This window comes from Hemitrygon akajei, chromosome 9 (genome assembly GCF_048418815.1).
Source record: "Hemitrygon akajei chromosome 9, sHemAka1.3, whole genome shotgun sequence".
NCBI classification, from domain to species: Eukaryota; Metazoa; Chordata; class Chondrichthyes; order Myliobatiformes; family Dasyatidae; genus Hemitrygon; species Hemitrygon akajei.
Genome location: NC_133132.1, coordinates 101,279,027 through 101,302,643, shown reverse-complemented (window position 1 = coordinate 101,302,643; position 23,617 = coordinate 101,279,027). Strand labels below are relative to the sequence as shown.

General features: G+C 42.4%; 1 protein-coding gene across 8 annotated transcripts in view; it reads right to left on the bottom strand.

Moving 5' to 3' along the window:
• The window catches only part of tsnax (translin-associated factor X), a 133,274-nt gene that overhangs the window by 54,205 nt on the left and 55,452 nt on the right, over positions 1-23,617 (bottom strand). For 6 of the 8 annotated variants that reach the window (XR_012100275.1, XM_073056670.1, XM_073056673.1 and 3 more), the window contains exons 4-5: positions 20,478-20,608; positions 8,283-8,333 (exon numbers count right to left, since the gene is read on the bottom strand). Coding sequence is in view for 7 of the 8 variants with exons in the window: in XM_073056670.1 (XP_072912771.1) it covers positions 8,283-8,333; positions 20,478-20,608 (182 nt within the window). In the remaining variant the exon portion in view is untranslated. The remainder of the gene's footprint in view (positions 1-8,282; positions 8,334-20,477; positions 20,609-23,617) is intronic. The other 2 variants (XM_073056669.1, XM_073056672.1) reach the window with 1 other exon arrangement.

Sequence of the window (23,617 nt, the reverse complement as noted above, 5' to 3'; positions counted from 1 at the left end):
CCAATAGGGGTACAACCCCGGAGACATGCGTCATACAAAAAGCTTCTAAAAATAAACATCAAACTGCCAGCAAGAAAGAAAAATATATCAAAAAAAATTTACAATTAGATTGTGGAGAAGATCTATCAATTAGCTCAAATAATAACAGCGAGCAAATGAGCCCCATCTTTTCTCAAAATCAAATAAAGTTTCAAAGGTTCGACTTCTAAATTTCTCCAAACTAAGACATAGCATCACTTGAGAGAACCATTGTGACAAAGTAGGAGCTAATCCTTCCACTTCAACAAAATGGCCCTCCTAGCTATCAATGTAACAAATGCAATAACATGTTGGTCAGACACAGAAATACCATGGATATTTTGAGGAATTATTCCAAAAAGTGCAGTCAATTTATTAGGTTGTAGGTTAATTCTGAGTGCTTTAGAAATTGTCAAAAAGACAGACTTCCAGAGCTGTTCCAGTATAGGACATAACCAGAACATATGTGTCAATGTAGCTATCTCAGTTTTACATCTATCACAATAACTATCAACATTGGGAAATATTTTAGAGAGCCTCTCCTTTATTTTTTGATCGGATTGATTCTATTATTCTATCTTTTATTTGGAATAATAAAAGACCAAGAATTAGTAAATGTCATTTACAAAAGTTGAAAAAGGATGGAGGTCTTGCTTTGCCTAATCTAAGAATGTATTACTGGGCTGTTAATTTCCAATACATGTCCTTTTGGTTATATTGGGTTGATAGGAATGATCGGCCAATTTGGGTAGACCTGGAACTGAGGGCTGTGAAACAGTTTTATTTAACCTCGTTATTGGAAGTTGCTTTACCTATACAATTAGCTAAAGTTGCTAATTTAAACCTATATCCTGTGATTAAGCACTCTTTACAAATTTGGCTCCAGTTCCGCAATTTTTTTAATCTTAAAAAATTTAAACTTTGTAGTTTAATTTATTGTAATTACTTTTTTAAACCTTCTTTGAGTGATCCAATCTTTTTACTTTGAAAAAATAAAGGTATTAATTCTTTCAACACACACAAAATGCTGCTGTAACGCAGCAGGCCAGGCAGCATCTATAGGAAGAAGCACTGTCGACGTTTCGGGCCGAGACCCTTCCTCAGGACATAAAAATGAAGTGGAGACTGTTGATGTCCTGTCGGCAATTAGCAATAAAGAGATCCAGAGCAGGCAGAAGACCAGCGCGGGGTGTCCATGAAGAGGAGGAGGGTTGAAGACGGGAGAAGGGGTCATCGGTGGGGGTAGGAGAGTCCTTGCCAAAGAAGTAAGCTCGGAGACGGAGACGGCGGAAGAAGAGTTCAGCGTCATAGCGTACACGGAACTCGCTGAGGTGTGGATGAAGGGGGACAAAGGTGAGGCCCTTACTGAGCACAGAGCGCTCTGCCTCAGAGAGTTGAAGGTTGGAGGGAATGGTAAAGACCTGGCACGGATGAGAGATGGGATCAGAGGGGGAGAGGGAGGCTGGTAGTGTCGGTGGAGAGGGAAAGGTTGGGGTGAAAGGAAGATGGAGCATCTGAGGGCCCAGGAGCTGACGATGGGATCTGAGGGAGAGGGGATTGCAGAGTGGTGGTGGGGGAAGGGGAGACGGGAGTCACAATCGCAGCACGTGAAGACCCGGCCTGGAGTTCAAGGCTGGAGTCGCAGTCGGTGGTTGTGCAATCGCTTTGAAGCTGTCCATGGTCGTTGGAACACGCATTGATGGTGCTGGAGTCAGGGTTGTGAATATGCCCTGGGTAGTTGGGGCAGCTGAGATCAACGGCCGGGCCCGGTGCCATGATACGAAGTCCACGCCTGCTAGTGGTGGAGCCAGCAGGCTCTGGGGTCTGCAGATGGAAGATCTTGTGATCCTTGCAGGACGTGATAAAGTCAAAGAAACGGTGACTGCACGCATGGATCCGATGGAGGATGAAATAACAGACAGGTCCATTGCAAACGGAGAAAAAGGTGTCCCGGAGATGTGGAAGGGATTGTGAAGGGACGCCAGGTACCTTCCCATGGCATAGAGTGTCGCCCTCGGAGCTCGACGGGAGAAACAATGGGAGGCAAAGTCAATTAAATGTGAGTACCTAACGGAAGGTCTCAGCCTGAAACGTCGACAGTGCTTCTTCCTATAAATGCTGCCTGGCCTGCTGCGTTCCACCAGCATTTTGTGTGTGTTGCTTGAATTTCCAACATCTGCAGATTTCCTCGTGTTTACGTATTAATTTTTTTTTGGATTTATTTAAAGAAGGCAGATTGATGTCTTTTGAACAATTATTCGATAAGTATTCTCTCTCATATTCACACTTTTTACAATATCTTCAAGTTAGATATTTTTACGAAGATATTTAAGTAATTTTCCTTACATACTGGACGCTGACCTGTTAGATACTATTATGAATATGAACCCTTCGATGAAGGGTTCTATTGGAAGAATTTATAATTTATTATTACAATGGGATAAGCTTCCTTTATTTAAGATTAAACAGGATTGGGAAAAGGAACTCAATTTGACTTTTATATGGGAGGATTGGGTGCGGATTCTGAAGCTGGTTAACTCTTCTTCAATCTGTGCTAGTCATTCACTGATTCAATTTAAAATTGTACATCGTTACCACCCTCTGACTAAAATAATTTCTCCACATCTCTGTTCTAAATAGAGGTCCTTCAATTCTGAAGTTCTGCCCTCTTGTCCTGGACACCCCTACCATGGGAAATAACTTTGCCATATCTATGTTTCTATGAGATACCACCTCATTCTCCTGAACTCCAGGGAATACAGCCAAAGAGCTACCAGATGTTCCTCATACGGTAACCCTTTCATTCCTGGAATCATTCTCGTGAATCTTCTCTGAACCCTCTCCAATGTCAGTATATCCTTTCTAAAATAAGGAGCCCAAAACTGCACACAATACTCCAAGTATGGTCTCATGACTGTTGTATAAGGGCCTCAACATCACATACCTGCACGTATATTCTATATCTCTAGAAATGAATGCCAACATTGCATTCGCCTTCTTCACCACCAATTCAATCTGGAGGTTAACCTTTGGGGTAACCTGCACAAGGACTCCCAAGTCTCTTTGCATTTCTGCATTTTGAATTCTCTCCCCATTTAAATAGTTGTCTGCCCATTTATTTCTTCCACCAAAGTGCATGACCACACACTTTCCAACATTGTATTTCATTTGCCACTTCCTTGTCCATTCCCTTAAACAATCCAAGTCTCTCTGCAGGCTGTTTCCTCAACTCTACCCACTCCTCCACCTATCTTTGTATCATCGGCAAATTTAGCCACAATTCCATTAATTCCATAGTCCAAATCATTGACACACATTGTAAAAAGCAGCAATGTCAACACCGACCCATGGAACTCCACTGGTAACTGGCAGCCAGACAGAATTTGATCCCTTTATTCCCACTCTGTTTTCTGCCAATCAGCCAATCCACCACCCATGTTAATAACTTCCCTGTAATTCCATTGACTCTTATCTTGCTAAGCAGTCTTATGTATGGCACCTTGTCAAACGCCTTCTGAAAATCCAAGTACACCACATCTACTGCATCTCCCTTGTCTACCTTGCTTGTAATTTCCTCAAAAAATTGCAGTAGTTTAGTCAGGCAGGATTTTCCTTTCAGGAAACCATGCTGGCTTTGGCCTATCTTGTCATGTGCCTCTGTAATCTCATCCCTAACAATCAATTCCAACAACTTCCCAACCACTGATATCAGGCTAACAGGTCTATAGTTTCCTTTCTGCTGCCTCCCACCTTTCTTAAATAGCGGAGTAACATTTGCAGCAATTTTGCTGCAAGTCTCAAGATGGTGTGGTGATAAAGATCATTTGTATCTATTAGCTGAACTGCAATTTTCCTGCTGTAACACTATCAATTATTCAGATTTACTTAAAAGCACAAAACAGAAGAGCTCTTAATCACAGCAGTGGTTACCAGAGTCTACAGCTTACACACACAAAATGCTAGTGGAACACCGCAGGCCAGGCAGCATCTATAGGGAGAAGCGCTGTCGACATTTCGGGCCGAGACCCTTCGTCAGGACTAACCGAAAGGAAAGATAGTAAGAGATTTGAAAGTAGGAGGGGGAGGGGGAAATGCGAAATGGTAGAAGACTAAAGGGGGTGGGGTGAAGCTGAGAGCCAGAAAGGTGATTGGCAACAGGGATACAGAGGTGGAGAAGGGGAGCACCAGAGTGAGATGGACAACAGGCACAGTGATGGGCAGATAGAGAGAGAGAAAAAAAGAGGGGGAAAAAAACTAAATATGTCAGGGATGGGGTAAGAAGAGGAGGAGGGGCATTAACAGAAGTTAGAGAAGTCAATGTTCATGCCATCAGGTTGGAGGCTACCCAGCCGGTATATAAGGTGTTGTTCCTCCAACCTGAGTGTGGCTTCATCTTGACAGTAGAGGAGGCCATGGATAGACATATCAGAATGGGAATGGGACGTGGAATTAAAATGTGTGGCCACTGGGAGATCCTGCTTTCTCCGGCGAACAGAGTGTAGGTGTTCAGCAAAACGATCTCCCAGTCTGTGTTGGGTCTCACCAATATATAGAAGGCCACACCAGGAGCACCGGACGCAGTATACCACACCAGCTGACTCACAGGTGAAGTGTCGCCTCACCTGGAAGGACTGTCTGGACCCCTGAATGGTGGTGAGGGAGGAAGTGTAAGGGCAGGTGTAGCACTTGTTCTGCTTACAAGGATAAGTGCCAGGAGGGAGATCAGTGGGAAGGGATGGGGGGGGGGGGGAACGAGTGGACAAGGGAGTTGCGTAGGGAGCGATCCCTGCAGAAAGCAGAAGGGGGGGGAGAGAGAAAGATGTGCTTGGTAGTGGGATCCCGTTGGAGGTGGCGGAAGTTATGGAGAATTATATGTTGGACCCAGAGGCTGGTGGGGTGGTAGGTGAGGACAAGGGGAACCCCATCCGGAGTGGGGTGGCGGGTGGATGGGGTGAGGGCAGATGTGCGGGAAATGGGAGAGATGCGTTTGAGAGCAGAGTTGATGGTGGAAGAAGGGAAGCCCCTTTGTTTAAAAAAGGAAGACATCTCCTTCGTCCTGGAATGAAAAGCCTCATTCTGAGAGCAGATGTGGCGGAGACGGAGGAATTGCGAGAAGTAGATGGCATTTTTGCAAGAGAAAGGGTGGGAAGAGGAATAGTCCTGGTAGCTGTGAGAGTCTGTAGATTTATAGTAGATATCAGTAGATAAGCCGTCTCCAGAGATGGAGACAGAAAGATCAAGAAAGGGGAGGGAGGTGTCGAAAATGGACCAGGTAAATTTGAGGGCAGAGCAAAAGTTGGAGGCAAAGTTAATGAAGTCAACGAACTCAGCATGCGTGCAGGAGGCAGCACCAATGCAGTCGTTGATGTAGCGAAGGAAACAAGGGGGACGGATACCCTTATAGACTTGGAACATGGACTGTTCCACAAAGCCAACAAAAAGGCAGGCATAACTGGGACCCATGCAGGTGCCCATGGCTACACCTTACTAAGTCTACAGCTTAGTTAAGAATATATTTATTTGCTAGTATGACATTGAAAAATATATAGTAAGATAGTGAAAGAAAATCAAATTTAGTAAAATTCTAAAAAAAAGAATGTTTCCCCCCCCTCTACTTACAAAAGATACTCATCTCGCAAACACACTCAGTGACCACTTCATTAGTACAGGAGTGGAACCTGGTGTGGTCTTCTGCCGCTGTAGGCCATCCACTTCAAGGTTCAACGTGTTGTGCGTTCAGAGATGCTTCTGCATACCACTGTCATAACGCGTGGTTATTTGAATTACTATCTGTCACCTTGAACCAGTCTGGCCATTCTCCTCTGACCTCTCTCATTAATAAGGCGTTTTCACCCACAGAGCTGCTGCTCACTGACTGTTTCTTGGTTGTTTGGTGTTTTTTTTTTTACACACCATTCCCTTGATGAATGGTCTCAATGATAGGAAGAGTGATGGTTGAAGGACAATTCTCCAACTGGAAGCCTGTGACTAATGGGGTGTCTTAGAAGTCAGTATTCGTTATTTAGGAAAATTATTAGATATGAATATACATGGCACAATTAGCAAGTTTGATGCTGAAACTAAATTTGGGGTCTTGTTGATAGTGAAGGAGGTTACAATGAATTGCAAAGGCATCTTGATCAGTTAGGGAGATGGATTGAGGAATGGCAAATAGATTTAATCTTAGATAAACTGGCTTCACGCCAGATTTCTCAGAGTTGGATAATCCGTGTCAGGGCTGTGTAAAAAGAGCTACCTTTTAATCAGGACAGCTATCAAGATTTTAAAGACAGAGTTTCGCGGCAATTTCTCCGAGTTGAGGAGCAACCAAACAGCAAGAGGGATTCATTTGAAAGTGTCAATAAAGGTAATTCAAGTGCATGTGGAGCAGCCATTCTTTTGAAATGTGCCAGTGTTTGGAGTGGCTTTGGCAAGGTAAATTGTCTTGTAAATTACCGTACTCTCTCTGTTCTTACTTGTTCATTCCTCATCTGTTAGGGCATAACGGTTTAGTGAGAATGACTCCCAGGGCAGAGTTTTGTACTCTGTGTGGTAGTGAGAACTATGCATCAGGTGCACTGAGCTGCAGCTCATGAGAGAACATATTAAGGAACTGGAGCTGCAGCTCGATGGCCTTCAACTCACACAGGAGATTGAGGAGCTGATAGACAGGAGTTACAAGGAGATAGTCACCCCTAGATTGCAGTAAACAGGTAGATTATCAAGGGAAGGAGGGGAAATGCACCGCCAGTGCAGAGTACATCTGTGCCATTACCCTCAATGATAAGTACATAACTTTAGATACTGTCGAGGGTGACAAGCTACTGGGAGGAAGCCACAGTGACTGGGTCTGTGGCATTGTGTCTGGTACAGTGACTCAGAAGAGCAGAGAGGTGAAGAGGAGTGCAGCGTTGAAAGGAGATTCCTTAATCAGAGGAACAGAGATGAGGTTCTGTGGGTATGATAGAGGTACCTGGATGGTATGTTGCCTCACTGGTACCAGGATCAGGATCGGGTCCATGGCATTCTCAGGGGGCGAGGGTTGGCAGCCAGAAGTCTTAATACATATTGTCACTGATAACATAGGTAGACAATGTGAGAAGGTCTTGAAGAGAGGTTTTAGGTAGCTAGGTAGAATGTTGAGAAACAAGACCTCCAGCGTAGTAATCCCCGGATTGCTGCCAGTGCCATGTGCCAGAGAGGGAAGAGTAGAATGATTTGGCAATTGAATGTACGGCTGTGGAATCATCGTCTGTTTCCATCAGGTCAGGCAGGTCACCTTCTTCTATGTCTGCCTGCCTCGATGTCGAAGGTCGAGGTTCGTTGTCTGCTGTGGCTGATGTGGGAGGCTTGAAAAACGACAGTATGCTTGACTGCTTAGCCTCGCACATTTTTCTATCATACACTTCTTTGTAAGCATTCAATCCATCCTGCAAATATGCCCTAAACCTACATACACTTTCAAAATTAAAGTCATACTTTTCTGCAATTATTGCAGCGTTGTCAATCGCAGCAAAAATCTCACGCGATTGCTTCACGTTCAGTTCCTGGACAACTTCACTTTCGCTACTGCATTCTGTTTCAATTGTTACCCTTTCCTCTTCATCAGCTCTTCATCTGTCAGTTCTTAGTCATGGGATGCCAAAACCTCTTCAACATCATTTTCGTCAACTTCCACAAACCCTTAGCCAAACTCCTTACTTCGTTCACCACAATTGAAACGCTTTATTATGTCTAGTTTTATGCTAAATGTAACACCCTTACAATGCTCTTTTAGGCTTTTCCGATACCTTAGAACTCATCTTGCTAACGGATGCACAAAATAAATCGACATAAAGCACAGATGCTCACAGGCACGTGTTTAAGCAAAGCCGGCTAGAATGCAGTTCCGGGGGAGGAGCTTGGCTGCTCGGTGCACGCGCTGCCTTTTTTCATAACAGTAAAACACCTTCTGTTAGCGAAAACAGGTAACTAATGTAGGTCTTTTGTAATAGCGAGGTGTCGTAAAGCGAACGTTCGAGAAACGGGAGACACCTGTAATCAATCATTTCTCACTGTTGCCACCATCAATGAAGTAAATACAGAAGAGTCGATGTTAGCAAAGCAGAGGTTCCATGCAGATAACTTTGCAGGTGCAACCTATACATGGAGACATTTTCTAATCACTCCCAATAAAATTATGCTTTTAGGAAATATGCACAAGAGTCTCCTTTCAGCTGTGGAAATCTAAATTAAACTAAACATGGAAATGAAACACAGCTGACCTTTGTTTTTATTGTAGTCAAAAGGGCACCAAACACCTTGCGACTGAGATTCTAGAGACACAAATCACAAGCATCTGTATTACAGTTAGGTATTTAGATCAAAGATTTCTATCTTTTAAGGCCCAGTTGGATTAGAAAAATCTCACAAGACTAAATCAGGGTGTTCCCATAAAGTGATTTTTTAAAATTATTCACTGTCATGATCTAAGCATTGCCCTGACTGGCTGCATCACTGCCTGGTATGGGAACTATACTTCCCTCAATCATAGGACTCTGCAGAGAGTGGTGCAGACAGCACAATGCATCTGTAGATGTGAACTTCCCACTATTCAGGACATTTACAAAGACAGGCTCCAGGACAGCTTCTTCCACCAGGCCATCAGACTGCTTAATTCATGCTGTCGCAACTGTATTTCTATGTTATACTGACTATCCTGTTATACATAATATTTATTATAAATTACTATACTGCACATTCAAATGGAGACGTAACATAAAGATTTCTACTCCTCATGTATATGAAGGATGTACCGTAGATGCTGGATTATAAGCCGCTACTTTTTTCCCACGCTTTGAACAGCTTTGAACACTGCGGCCTTTACTACGGTGCGGTTAATGCATGGTTTTTTTTCATGCCGCCAAAAACATTTTGCCTCGTAACAGTAGACCAATAAAATTGATGAGTAGTTCACAGAGGTCCAATGAAATTGTACGATAAATCAAGCGCACTTTCACAATTAAATTATTGTAAATCAGTCATTTGTACTCACCCTCATCAACATGGAAAACACTCGAAGAAAAGCATTGTGCTGCCTTTATGGCAGTTATTTAGTTTATAATATTTTCGCTTAGTAATTCATTTGTTAGTATTTTCTAGTTAAAGTTAGAAGTGTTTTAAGTATATTTGTTTTCTGTACTACATCCCGGGATGCTATGACATCACATCCGGTTTCGCCGCGTCTTGTGGGAAAATACCAGTTTGCGATAAACGGAAAGGTGGGGGGGGGGGGGGGGGGGGAGCGCATTAGACCCGAGCAAAAACGCTGCTTTTAAGTTAAAGGCAATCAATAACTTTTCCTGGTAGGCTGCAGTATATATTTTTTTACCAGTCGTTAGGAGATATTGGAATGTTGTTCGTGCACTGTTCAGTAAAAAAGTATACGCAACGTAATTTGTGTGTTACCGATACGTATGTATATTTAAAAGTAGCCGTGTTACAGGCACAGTTCGAAAAAAAGCATTTGCAATATGTTTTTGTTTATGTTACCATACGGATTTAATTAAAAGTTAAAAAATCCTCACGTGTAATATCTTTCTGTGTAAATATCTCATATTACAACGTGGGACACCTGCGGCTTAAAATCCGGTGCGGCTTGTACAAGTACAAAATTGATTTTCTTTCTAAAATTAGAGCCTGCGGCTTTTAATCAGGTGCGCTCTGTAGTACGGAATCTACGGTAAGTAATGAAGTCAATTCAATTCAATTCAGTGTTTATTGCTCCTTCCTAAATGGCTTTGAGAAGATGGTGGCGAGTCACTTTGTGGATGCGTGCAGTCTCTCTGGTGAAGGCACTCCCATAATACAGTTTAGCTGAGACTTCCAGGATACAGGCCTAGTGAAGACGAACAACTAACAATATATTTCCAAGTCACCTGTTCTCCTACGATGTATGTCATGCTCTCTTCTCACTACTGCCATTGGGAACGAGGTACAGGAAGAGCTTTAGGTCTCAGAAACAATTATGACCCTTCAAACATCGGGCTCCTGAACCGGCATGGATAAGTTCACTTATCTCAACACCAAACTAATTCTACAGCCAACTCACTTTCAAGGACTCTCAGTATTATTTATTCACTACTTATTTATTTTGTATTAATACTACTTATTTATTTTGTATTAATACAGTTTGTCTTCTGCACATCGGTTGTTTGTCAGTCTCCGTGTCTGTGTAACTTTTCATTGATTCTAATGTATTTCTTTGATCTACGGTGAATGCCTACAAGATCATATATGATGACCTACATGTAAGGGTTTCTCTTTTTATGTTAACTGCTAAGGCTAATAAAATGGCTTCTCTGTAATGTTAATTGCTGAGGTAATGGGTTTTCTGTAGCAGCATGTTTGGGTAGCATGTATGACTAGTGATAACGGGACTTTTATCCAATGGGAGAGATGTTATTCTTACTTGTCTGTTTAAAGCTGTTAGTTTGCGCGGGCTTTGAGGGAGAAGGCGCGAGGAGGATGAAGAGAGAAGACATGACTTGAGGAGTCAGTGGATTGCCCAACCTTCTGGGCAGGAGCCCAGAGGTCGACGACAATCGAAGGAGGATCAGCGAAGGAAAATCTGTGAGCTCCAACGATTTGTGCACTGGAATGTTTACTAATATTATTGGCGCCTTTTATAGTTCATTTTTCTATTAGTCTCATAGTCAAATTAAGAGTTATAAAATCTTACTTGTCTAACCACATATTGTGTATTGTTTGTTAATTCGGGGTACTGATCTGATCCAGGGGACACATCATGCAGCATCCATCCAAACAGCAGTTCTAAAGTTTGGCCGGATGATGGGTGGGGGGTTATCACCCCCAGAAACATGCCGCTCGGCAGAGTGACAGTAACATACATTAAGTGGTGGTGGAGTTGAATTTCTGATCCAAGGTGAACGTCTAGATATTGCTGAAGATAGATCATAGTCATGGCTTTGTGTAGTATAAATGTTCCTTGGGCCATGCATGAAGAGTTTGGATATGAAGAAGTGTGGCTAATTTTGGAGCAAATGTCTTCAGTATTACATGCAGCATTGTTTATTCCATTGCCTTTACAGTATCTAATACTCTTAACCATTTCTTGATATTGTATGGAGTGAAATGAATTGAATGAAGACTGGATTCTGAAATGGACACCTCCGAAACCACCTCTGGCCAAGTGTGCAAGTACTATACCAGCCTCATCAGAACCCAGAGAACTGGAATACAAACAATTAACTGTCATCTCTAAAGCACTGCTTAAGACAAAAAGAGTCAACCAGAGGTTTAGTAGCCAGTTTGGATTTCAGCTACTAGCCATAGACAGAATAGATCTAGAAATGTTCCATATTTTCATCTAGAATTTTTGCAATTATTGGATGCAAGACCCATGCTCCTGTGTGCTTTAGTAAATGGAATGACAATCACTAGGAGATCAGCACAGTAGTGTAGCACCAACTGCAAGATTAGGGCTGCTGTCGGTAGGGAGCTTGCACATTCTCCCTGTGACTGTATGAGTTTCTTCTGAGTGTTCTGGTTTCCTCCCACATTCCAAAGACATATAGGTTAGGGTTAGTAAGTTGTGGGCCTACTATGTTGGCGCTGGAAGCATAGTGACATTTGCAGACTGTCCCAAGAACATCAGACTGTGTTGGTCGTTGACTCAAACAGTATATTTCACTCTGTTTCGATGTACATGTGACAAATAAAGCTAATCGAATAATCAAATTCTCTGTATTTTGCAGGCCATCATCTACATTCTGGTGATCTTTGTTCTAGAATAGTGGCAATGTAGGTTGAACTGTTTCCCACTAATCCTGTATATTTTTTCTGGCGGCCCAATCAAAGGAAAGGAGGCTACACACAGGTCGTGACAAGAGATTTTAAAAGGAGCTTTTGTGGGCTTTTGGCTTTTTCCATAAGCCCAAATGAATCGCGATTCATAAACAAGGGCAAATAAAAATTGTGAGAGAGAACCAGTTTTAGATCAGGGTGGCTTTGGCTCGCTCAACAGGCTTCGGCAAGCTAAGTTTCTTCTTCTGCATTCTTCATCAGTTAATGCTATGAGAATGGCTCCAGAAGCTGTGTTGTGTTCTTTGTGTGAAATGTGGGACTTCTGGGACACCTCCAACCTCCCGGACAATCACATTTGCACCATATGCACTTAGATGCAGGTCCTCAAAGTGTTAAGGAACGAAAGCTGCATCTCGGTGCACATGGTGATCCGCGGCTCACACAGGAAACTGAGGAGGTGATAGATGAGAGCTAAGGGAGGTAGTCACCCCTAAGAGATGCAGGAGGCAAGTACCTGGGTGAATACCAGAAGAGGGAAAGAAAATGGGCAGCTAGTGCAGAGTACCCCTTTGCCCATTCGCCCTGATGATACTGTTAAAGGAACAACCTACTGGGAGTAGTCGCTGTGAACAGGTGTCTGGTGCTGCAGCTTAGAAGGGAAGGGAGGAGACGAGGACAGCAATAGCGATAGTAATAAGGGGTTACATAGTTAGAGGAGTAGACACAAGATTCTGTGGATGCACGAGAGACACCCAGATGGTACACTTCCTCCCAGGTGTCGGGGTCAGGGATGTCTCAGATCGTGTCCATGGCATTGTAAAGGGGCGACGGTGAGCAGCCAAAACTCTTGGTACATATTGGCACCAATGACTTAGGAAAAAAAGAGGAGATACTGAAGAGAGAAAAGCAAGCCCCCCAGAATAGTAATCTTTGGATTGTTGCCTGTGCCATATACCAGTGAAGTGAAGAATAGGGTGATTTAGCAGATAAATGTGTGGCTGAGGAACTGCTGAAGGAGGCAGGGCTTCAGATTTCTAGATCATTGGGAATTCTTCTGGGGAAGGTATGACCCGTTAAAAAAGGGACGGGTTACTAAACCCGCAAAGGAACCAATATCCTTGTGGGCAGATTTGCTTGAGCTGATAGGGAGGATCTGAACTAAATTGGTAGGGAGATGGGAACCATTGTGCTAGGCCTGAGATGTAAGTATACCCTGTCCTCGTTATATGCATCTTCAGACAATGCGGATTCACAGTTATGCGAGGAACCTATTTCTACCAACGTCTCCTTATATGAGTCCAAAACTCACAGTTATGCGAGGAGCACTGCTTTCCTGCCGTGACTACAAGTCACGTGCGCACACCTCACAGTCTCACTGTTAGGATGAGAGGCACCGCCTTCCCACCAATACAAGTCAGGTATGCGCGCCTCACAGTCTCACTCCCACCAGTCTCACATTGGTTTTGGCAAGGTGTGGATGTGCGATGTTGCACTCTTAAACTTTTGTTGATTTTACCTATGGTGCAGTGATTTTGTGCTTCAAAAGAAAATGCAAGAGTAAAAATACCCTGATGTAAGTTATATACAGGCCTCCAAACAGTAGCAAAGATGTGGGCTACAAACTAAAATGGGAGATAGAAAACAGTCAAAAGGGCAATGTTACGACAGGTAGATTGGAAAACTCATGTAGGTGCTGGTCCCCAAGAGAAAGAATTTGTAGAATACCCATGAGATGGATTTTTAGAGCAGCTTGTGGTTGAGCTGACTACAGGAAAGGCTATTCGGTATTGGGTGTTGTGCAACAAACCGGATTTGATTAGGGAGCTTAAGGCAAGGGAACCCTTAGAAGATAGTAACCTCACCCTGCAATTTGAGAGGGAGGTGTAGGTCAGATGTATCAATGGAGTAATGGGAATTATAGAGGCATGAGAGAGGAGCTGGCCAAAGCTGACTGGAAGGGAACAAAGCTCTCAAAAAGAGCTTTGACCAATAGCCAATCCAGACATCTGGTCCATTGTCCAAGTACAAAAGGCAGCAGCGGGTCGCTACAGTGTTTGGGATTGATTAGCAAGAGCAAATTAAGGAAGGCAGAGGTAAACGCAATGGCTGTCACCTGAGTAGACAAGAGTCAGAGTAGTGATCTTGAAGCTTTAGCTCTTCAAGGCTTCCGTAAAGAGAGGCTTCAGTCAGAGAAAGCAAAGGAAAGGAAAGCTCAAGGTTAAGTTTATTTTTCTTCTCCCCTTCTTTGTATCTACTCAGCTAGGACATCAGAGTTGAATGCTCCTCTTGCAGGATGTGGGAAGGCAGGGAGACCCCCAATGTCCCTGATAACTAAAAATGCGAGAAATGCATCCAGCTACAGCTTTTAACAAACCGCGTTAAGGAGTTGGAGTTGTAACTGGATATACTCTGGATCATTCAGGAGGCTGAGTGGGTGATATAGAAAGGTAGTTACATCCAAGGTGTAGGACACGGGAAACTGGGTGACAGTCAGGAAAGGGGAAAGGGGTTAAGGACCCAGTGCAGAGTATCCCTGTGGCCATCCTGCTCAGCAACAGGTATATCATTTTGAATACTGTCAGGGCCGGGGGTTGGAATGACCTAATAGAGGAAAATCACAGTGTTCAGGTCTCTGGCACTGTGCTCCATGACTCAGAAGGGAAGGGGTATGGTGGGGGGATGGGGCAGGAAGAAGAGGCACGCTGTGGTGTGGTGATAGGGGATTTGTTAGTTAGGGGAACATACAGGAGGTTCTGTGGGTAAGAATGAGATTCCCAGATGTATGTTGCCTCCTGGATGCCAGGGAAGGTACTGATAACATGGGTAGGACAAGTGATGAGGTTCTGCATAGGGAGTTCAGGTGGTAAGTTAAAGGGTAGGACCTCTACACTTGTGACCTCAGGATTGCTACTCATGCCATGTGCTAGAGAGGCCAGAACTAAGAAGATTATACTGTTTAATATGTGGCTAAGGAGTTGATGTAAGAGGGGGGGCATAAGATTTTTGAATAATTGGGCTCTCTTCCAAGAAAGGTGGGACTTGTACAGAAGGGGTGGTTTGTACCTGAAATGGAGGGGGATGAATATCCTAGCGGGAAAATTTGTTAATGCTACACAGTGGGGTTTAAACAAGAGTTGCGGGACAATGGGAACCAGAGTGCTAGAACAGTTAGTAGAGAGGTTGTGCAGCCAAATGTTGCTGAGACTGCAGACAAAGTTAGGAACCAACAGTCTCCTAAGGTGCATATAGTATTGTAGGAAAGGCAGGTGATAGTGCTGAAGATGAGGAGGTAATGTGCAGTGAGGAGAAGCTGTTGATAGAGCAAAACTGCAGCTACAATGTAAAAGGTGGTCAAAATTGAAGAGTGAATACAGGCTTAAAGGTGTTATATTTGAATGTGCGAAGTATGCGGAATAAGGTAGATGAACTTGTAGTACAGTTACTAACTGGCGTACATGATGTAGTAGGCATCAATGAATCACGCTGGAAGAAAATTATAGCTGGGAGCTTAATGTCCAAGAACATACACTGTAAAAAAGAGCAAGCAGGAAGGCAGAGGGGGTTGTGTTACTCTATTGGTAAAAGAATGAAATCAAACCATTAGAAAGATGATTTGCCATAGGATCGGAAAGTGTTGAATCATTGTGGATAGAGCTAAAGAACTGCAAGGGCAAAAAGACCCTGATGGGAGTTATATACAGACCCCTAAACAGTAGTAAGGATGTGGCCTACCAATTTCAATGGGAGATAGAAAATGCATGCCGAAAAGGCAATGTTACAATAGTCATGGGGGATTTCAATATGCAGATAGATTGGGAAAATCAGCTTGGTGCTGGATGCCAAGAAAGGGAATTTCTAGAATGTCTCTGAGAAGGCTTTTTAGAGCAGCTCGTGGTTGAGCCTACGAGGGAATCTGCTATTCTGGAAGCTCAAAGGTGTTAAGGTGAATAAGTCACTTATACCAGATAGACTACACCCCAGGGTTCTGAAAGTCATAGCTGAAGATGTGGTGGAGACATTAGTAATGATTTTTCAAGAATCATTGCTGGAATAATTTCGAAAGACTGCAAAATTGCAAATGTCCTTGTTCTCCTCAAGAAGGGAGGGAGGCAGAAGAAATAAAAGTATAGACCAGTTAGTCTGAAGATATTGGAGTTTATTGTTAAGGATGAGGTCTCGGGGTACTTAGAAGCACATGATGAAATAGGATATAGCATGGTTTCCTCAAAGGAAAATCTTGCTTGACAAATCTATTGGATTTCTTTGAGGAAGTAACAAGCAGGATGGAGAAAGGAGAATCAATAGATGTTGTGCATTTGGGATTTTCAGATTGCCTTTGACCAGGTGGTGCACACGAGGCTGCTTACCAAGAGCCCATGGTAGTATAGGAAAGATACTAGCATGGATAGAGCATTAGCTGATTGGCAGGAAGCAAAGAGGGAATAAACCTTTTCTGGTTGGCTGCTGGTGAACAGTGGTATTCCACAGGGGTTTATGTTACACGTCAATGATTTAGATTATGAAACTTAAGTCTTTGTAGCCATGTTTGTGAATGATACGAAGTTAAGTATTGGAACAGGTAAGGTTTAAGCAAGAAGGGAAGCTGCAGAAGGACTGAAACAGATTAGGAGAATGGGCAATTAAATGGCAGATGGAATACATTGTCGGAAGTGCATAGTCATGCATTTTGATAAAAGGAACAAAAACATAGACTATTTTCTAAATGGGCAGCAAATTCGAAAATCCAAAGTGTAAAGTGACTTGGGAGTCCTCCTACAGGATTTCCTAAAGGTAAACCTACAGCCTAAGTCAGTGATAAAGAAGGCAAATGCATTGTTACCATTCATTTCAAGAGAATTAAATGTAAATACAAGGATATAATGCTGAGGCTTTATAAGGCACTGGTGAGGCCTCACTTAGAGTAGTGTGAGTATTTTCGGGTCCCTTATGTAAGAAAGGATGTGCTGACATTGGAGAGGGTTCAGAGGAAGTTCATGAGAATGATTTCGGGAATGAAAGGGTTATTGTATGAGGAATGTTTGATGGCTCTGGGCCTGTACTCTCTGAAATTTAGAATTGTAGAGGGGTTGGGGGGGTTGGAAGGAGGATCTCATTGAAACTTATCAAATGTTGAAAGGCCTAGATAGGGTGGACGTTTCCTATAGTGGGGGAGACTAAGACCAGAGGGCACAGTCAGTTAGAATGCGGAGGAGGAGGAATAGAGAGACATCCATCTAGAACAGGGTGGAGGAAGGATTTTGTTAACCAAAGGGTGATGAATCTGTAGATTTCATCACTACAGGTCATTGAGTGTATTCAAGGCAAAAATTGATCGGTTCTTGATTAGTCAGGATGTGAAAGGGTATAGGAAGAATGGGGTTGATAGAGAAAATGTATCAGCCATGATGAAACGACGAATCTAACTTGACAGGCTGAATAGCCTAATTCTACTCCTCTCTCTTATGGTCTAAAGGTCTATATTAGCTCCACAGACAAGGGACCTGGTTGACGTTGATCTGTGCAAAGATTTGCTCTGTGCCAGATCCATTTGTTAAGATCATAGTGTACGTCTTTATGTTACTGATAAACAAATTTCTGCAGTAACGAGTTTTGAAAAATGCTCAAACATCTGCCTTGATAGTTGTATTTAGACTTCCCCAAGCTCAAAGGACCATAGATAGTCCACATCATTTCTTTTAGAAGATTATTACAAATGTGCCACTTGATGGCAGAATTTGCTCTGCACTTTTCAGAGTAACTGGGTAGCCACTGGGAGTTAATGGCTAAGGAAGACTTTGGGAAGGACATTCCCTGTGGATACCTCTCTTTATTTACTGCAGTTTCGTTGTTTCTTTTCTGGATGGTCATGATTATGGCATCTCTGGGCCCTGTGGTATGTCATTGTCCTAGATTGGGGAAATTAGGTTGCAAATCTGCTTCCAAAGTTCCATTCTGCCAAGTTTTAGATGATAAGCAAAGATACTGTCTTTTTTGGACACTTTGGTTTTCAGTTGGAATTTGGACTTTATGACCTTATCAGCCTGGAGCATCAATAAGTCTGGACTAATCTATGGGACAGCTCTCCTGATTCAGTAACACAAAGAATGAATGTGCAAGTAAAAATTTGGTGTTACACTATTTAGATATGAGTATACAACATGTTTGTTGACTGTAATTTGCTGTCACATTGGGAAATGGAATGGCAATGACCATCTTCAGATAGGAAATCTAACAATAGGCCAGGATGGTAAACAAGTTGTTTACCATCGGTTGTAAAGTGGAACAATCTTATTTCTGAATGTCTTTTTTAAAGTAATATGTTACGTGGTAATAAATTATTTAGAACAGCAGGAATTACCTTTAAAGACCTTGAAATTTCCACAACACGTACAGGAAATTCAGAATGAAAAGATCATTGCAGGTTATACCGTAGATTTCGCACTACAGAGCACACCTGATTAAAAGCCGCTGGCTCTAATTTTAAAAAGAAAATCAATTTTGTACTTGTACAAGCCGCACCGGATTTTCGGCCGCAGGTGTCCCACGTTGTAATATGAGATATTTACACAGAAAGATATTACACGTGAGGATTTTTTAACTTTTAATTAAATCCATATGGTAACATAAACAAATACATATTGCATAATGCTTTTTTTCGAACCGTGCCTGTAACGCGGCTACTTTTAAATATACGTTGTGTATACTTTTTTACTGAACAACATTCCAATATCTCCTAACGACTGGTAAAAAATATATATACTGCAGCCTACCAGGAAAAGTTATTGATCGCCTTTAACTTAAAAGCAGCGTTCGCTCAGATCTAATGCCGCTCGCGTAATGCGCTCGCCCCCCTCCTTCCCGTTTATCGCAAACCGGTATTTTTCCCACAAGACGCGGCGAAACCGGGTGTGACGTCATAGCATCCCGCGATGTAGTACAGAAAACAAATATACTTAAAACACTTCTAACTTTAACTAGAAAATGAATTACTAAGCGAAAATATTATAAACTAAATAACTGCCATAAAGGCAGCACAATGCTTTTCTTCGAGTGTTTTCCATGTTGATGAGGGTGAGTACAAATGACTGATTTACAATAATTTAATTGTGAAAGTGCGCTTGATTTATCGTACAATTTCATTGGACCTCTGTGAACTACTCATCAATTTTATTGGTCTACTGTTACGAGGCAAAATGTTTTTGGCGGCATGAAAAAAAATCACGCATTAGCCGCACCGTAGTAAAGGCCGCAGTGTTCAAAGCTGTTCAAAATGTGGGGAAAAAGTAGCGGCTTATAATCCGACATCTACGGTAGTTAAAATCAGGGACCAGTGGAGTGTTTGTGTTTACTTTGCTACACATTTGTAGCTTAAAGACATTTGTAGCCTGGGTTTGATCAAACACAAAAACAATAACATTTTGAGTTTGTCAAATTTTAATCTTCTTTAATTATTCCCTTAGATAAGAGAGGCAAGTGAAGAGATTGCTGGAGCCTTGACAGAGATCTCTGCATCCTCTGTAGTCAAATGCAAGTTCCCAAGGAACTGAAGAATAGACAATGTGGTCCCATTGTTTAAGAAAAGCAATAGAGACAAACCAAGAAACTACAGGCAGATGACCCTTACGTCATTGATAGGGATTTAATTGAAGAATATTCTTAAGGAAGGTGTCTACTCACATCTGGAAAAGCATAGGCATTAGGGAGACATTATGGAATTCATTAACGCGTTCGAAAAGGTTTCTCATGGTAGGATCATTCAGAAAGTCAGGATGCATGGAATATAAGGAAATTTGGCTATATGGATTCAGAATTGGCTTGCCCACAGAAGGGTGGTACTAGGTAGAGCATATTCTACCTGCAGGTCTGTAACCAGTGTTCATAAGAGATCTGTTATGGGACCCCTGCGCATTGTGATTTTTATAAATGACTTGGATGAGGATGACAAAGTGGTAGTGTGGTCTGCAGATAACACAAAGTTTATGGATGGCATAGAAGGTTGTTGTAGGTTATAACAGGACGTTGACAGATGGAGTTCAATCCAGAAAAATGTTAAATGATGTACTTTGGAAGGTCCAATTTAAAGGTAAAATACAAAGTTAAAGGCAAGATTCTTAGCAATGTGAAGGGACAGAGGGATCTTGGAGTTCATGTCCATAGATACAACAAAGTTGCAAGTTAATAGGGTGGTGGTGTGTTGGCCTTCATTAGTTGGGGGAGTGAATTCAAGAGCCACAGGGTAATGTTGCAGCTCACACTTAGAGTACTGGGCTTATTTGTGGACGCCCCATTTTAGGAAGAATATGGGAGCTTTAGGGAGGGTGCAAAGAAGTTTTTTTGGGGGGAGGGGAGGAAGAAGCCTAAATAAAAAAGATGGTGGGAGGGTCAAATGAAATAAGAAGCTGGGAAATGATAGGTGGAAAAGGTAAAGGGCTGAAGGAGCAGGAACCTAATAGGAGCGGAGAGTGGACTATGGGAGAAAGGGGAAGGAGGAAGGACTCCAGAGGGAGCAAGTGAGAAGAAGAGAAGAAAGTAAGGGAGAGACAGAATGTAGTCTACTACAGGACAGATTCAAGTTACTTAGAAACATATAGATGAAATATGGACATTAGGTTCAAGCTCTAAAAGTTTAAAATATATTTAAATTAGTTTCCTACCTGGAGAAAATGCTCGATGAAATTGGCACACATCTTCACCAATCAGTTCTTGAGCAATCTGCTGGATCTTTAATCTAATATCAGCGAACTTTAACTCAGATTCACTCAGTAATTCACCAACATCACCAACACTATGAAGGGAAACTTTATATAAGTTTGTATAACTTTAAGGGAAACGTTTAATTCAAAAATTCCACTTGAATTTCAAAAATAAATATATTGTTTCATCTTCATTTCTGTTTTGTTCAATTATTTGTTATTCTTGGTAGAAGATATAAGTTTTTAATATATGACATTTACATTGCAACACTAAACATATTAAAATTTCATACTGAACCGCAACACTATCAAACTAAAACACAACTCTTAGCCACAAAAAAATATCAGGACAAATAAACAAAAGCTTGATCCAAGTTAGTTGTTAAAGAATATGTTAATGAAAGAAAGTCTGGGAGATTTTATGCTTAGTCCTAGTCCTTTGGGACAAAACAGCTGAAACCATCACCAGCAACAGCAGTGTGATTAAAATCAAGAAACCACTGAAAGCAAGGATCAAAGCTGGTGGTGGTTTGATAATAATGATAGCAGCAGAATAATTTGAAGGCTAAGATGAGGATCTTAAAACTCAAAAGGAGCAGGAGTTAACGTGCATCAGAAAGTTTATGTGCAATGCACAAATGAGATGAGTGGCAAGTTAAGATAAAACCAGCAGAATTTTGGATGAGAAGAGTTATGTTGGTATGGAAAATGAGTGGAACGCCAAAATAGTTTGAAATGTTGGGGAAGTATGGGGGTAAGGGTATGAATGAAGTAGAAGTAGACTTGGATAACAGAGATAGAAATACACTGCCTTAGCATGATAGACACAAACTAAGTACTCTGTTAAATACAATACCAAGAATGGTTTGAATTATATCCTTATACAACTTTTATCCTTATATCAACTTAAATCTTTCACATTGCCACAATATTGCTGACCTGATTCAATTCACAAATCCTGAGCAACTGAAGCAATCCACACATGCACATGAATATAAATAACAAGTAACAAACGTGCCAGGTAAGGGCTCAATAAGGAAGATGGTCATTGCCTGGCATTCATGATATTGAATGGCATTACCATCACAGAGCACACCACCAACATCCATGGAGTCATCAATGGCCAAATTCTCAACTGGACCAGACACGTAACTACCTCTGCGACAGGAGCAGTTCAGAAGCTGGGTTTTCTGCAAGTGACTTACTGCTTGACATTCCAAAGGGTTTCCACCATCTAAATGGCACAGTCAGTAATGAGCTGGGATATTCATATCTACTTGAATGGGTTAGTAGTACTACTTTACACTAAAGAAGCTCAACAACATTGATTGAGTGAGATAGAGATTTCCTCTTTGGAGTGAAGGAGAATGACAGTTGACTTAACAGAGGTGTACAAGATGATAAGAGGACTGGATCAAGTGGACAGCTAGAGACATTTTCACAGGGCAGAAATGGCTAATATGAAGGCGCACGATTTTAAGATGATTGGAGGAAAGTATGGGGGATGTCAGAGGTGTGTTTTGTGCAGAGGGGTGGATGCATGGAACACCCTGCTAAGGGTGATAATAAAAAGGAGGAGGAGCTTAGGAGAATGATGGTGACCCCTTTGTTTGCATCTTTGGAAACAGCTTTATATCATTAATATCCCTATTTTCCCCTTTCAGGGTTTTTTTGAAGACCCCGACCTGGAGTTACACGCTGACTTTGGTTCTTTGCTGGAATGGGACCCGCTCTTGGGGTCTCACGATTGGCCGCTATTTGATATAACAAGAACGAGGCCTAGCACACCTTCAGGGTTCTGGAACTTCATGCTCTGGAGGCAGGCGGACTCTAGGTCGGTGCCTCCGCAGGAAACTGGTGTGAGGGAGATGGAAGAACGAAACCAGCAAGCTGGCTGCTGGCTGTGTACCCACAGACCTGAGTTCTTTGGGCTTGGAAAAAGCAATGCAACAGACTTTTAACATTGTAAATCAGCCAGTTGTTCGTTATGTCTCCCCTCTTACTGTGAAATGGGGAAACCTCTTTCTCCCTTATTAGGGAGAGAGAAAACCTGTGGTATGTAAAATTAACGGGTGAATGAGTAGTCTTTGGGGTACTGCAAGACTGTGTCTTTATTGATGCTTTGTTACATGTTTGAGTGCTTGGTGGGGGCACCGATGCTTTTTTGCTGGTGGGGAATGGGGATTGTTGATTTACTGCTACTTATGCATAGTAGGGGGGAGCTGTGGGGGGGGGGGGGGATTTGGGGTTCTAACATTTAACTGTCATTTTAAGAGCAAACACGAGGAAATCTGCAGATGCTGGAAATTCAAACACACACAAAATGCTGGTAGAACACAGCAGGCCAGGCAGCATCTATAGGGAGAAGCGCTGTCGACGTTTCGGGCCGAGACCCTTCGTCCTGACGTCTCCGCCTAAAAAGTCGACAGCGCTTCTCCCTATCGATGCTGCCTGGCCTGCTGTGTTCCACCAGCATTTTGTGTTTAACTGTCATTCATTCTTTGGGGCACTCCTCTGCTGCGAAGAAAAAGAATTTCAGGATGTATATTGTATACATTTCTCTGACATTAAGTATACCTTTGAAACCTTGAAATATTAGAGACATTTAATAAACTATTAGATAGGCACATGAATGCAAGGTTATGTAAGAAGGAAGCATTAAATTGACTTTAGAGTAGGGTAAAAGGGTGGCACATCATGAGCTGAAGAGCCTGTGCTGTGTAGTGTTCTTTGTTTTATTAACTACATTCTGAGACAAAGTTGCCCGCCCAATTGTCACCCTGTTTACCACCCTCAACGCCCTTCTCTCTAGCACAAGGTGGATCAGTATCAATGCATACCATTGTAACACCCTGGGAAAGGTTTCACTGCTAATGTAATGGTCTTTCTGTAGAAGCAGCTTTTGGGTTATGGTTAGTGCTTTGGAATGTGAGCTGTCCAATGAAGGGAGTGTGTTTTTGTGCTGTGTGCCAGACACCGAGGTGATCTGGGTCTTTTGCTTGGTGAAAAATGGAGAGAGAAGATGCTAGAAAGGAGTGGACTTGGAGTGTGGCCGGGAGTCAATGAAGCCCGGGGAAATCGATGGAGGATTGGTGAAAGGG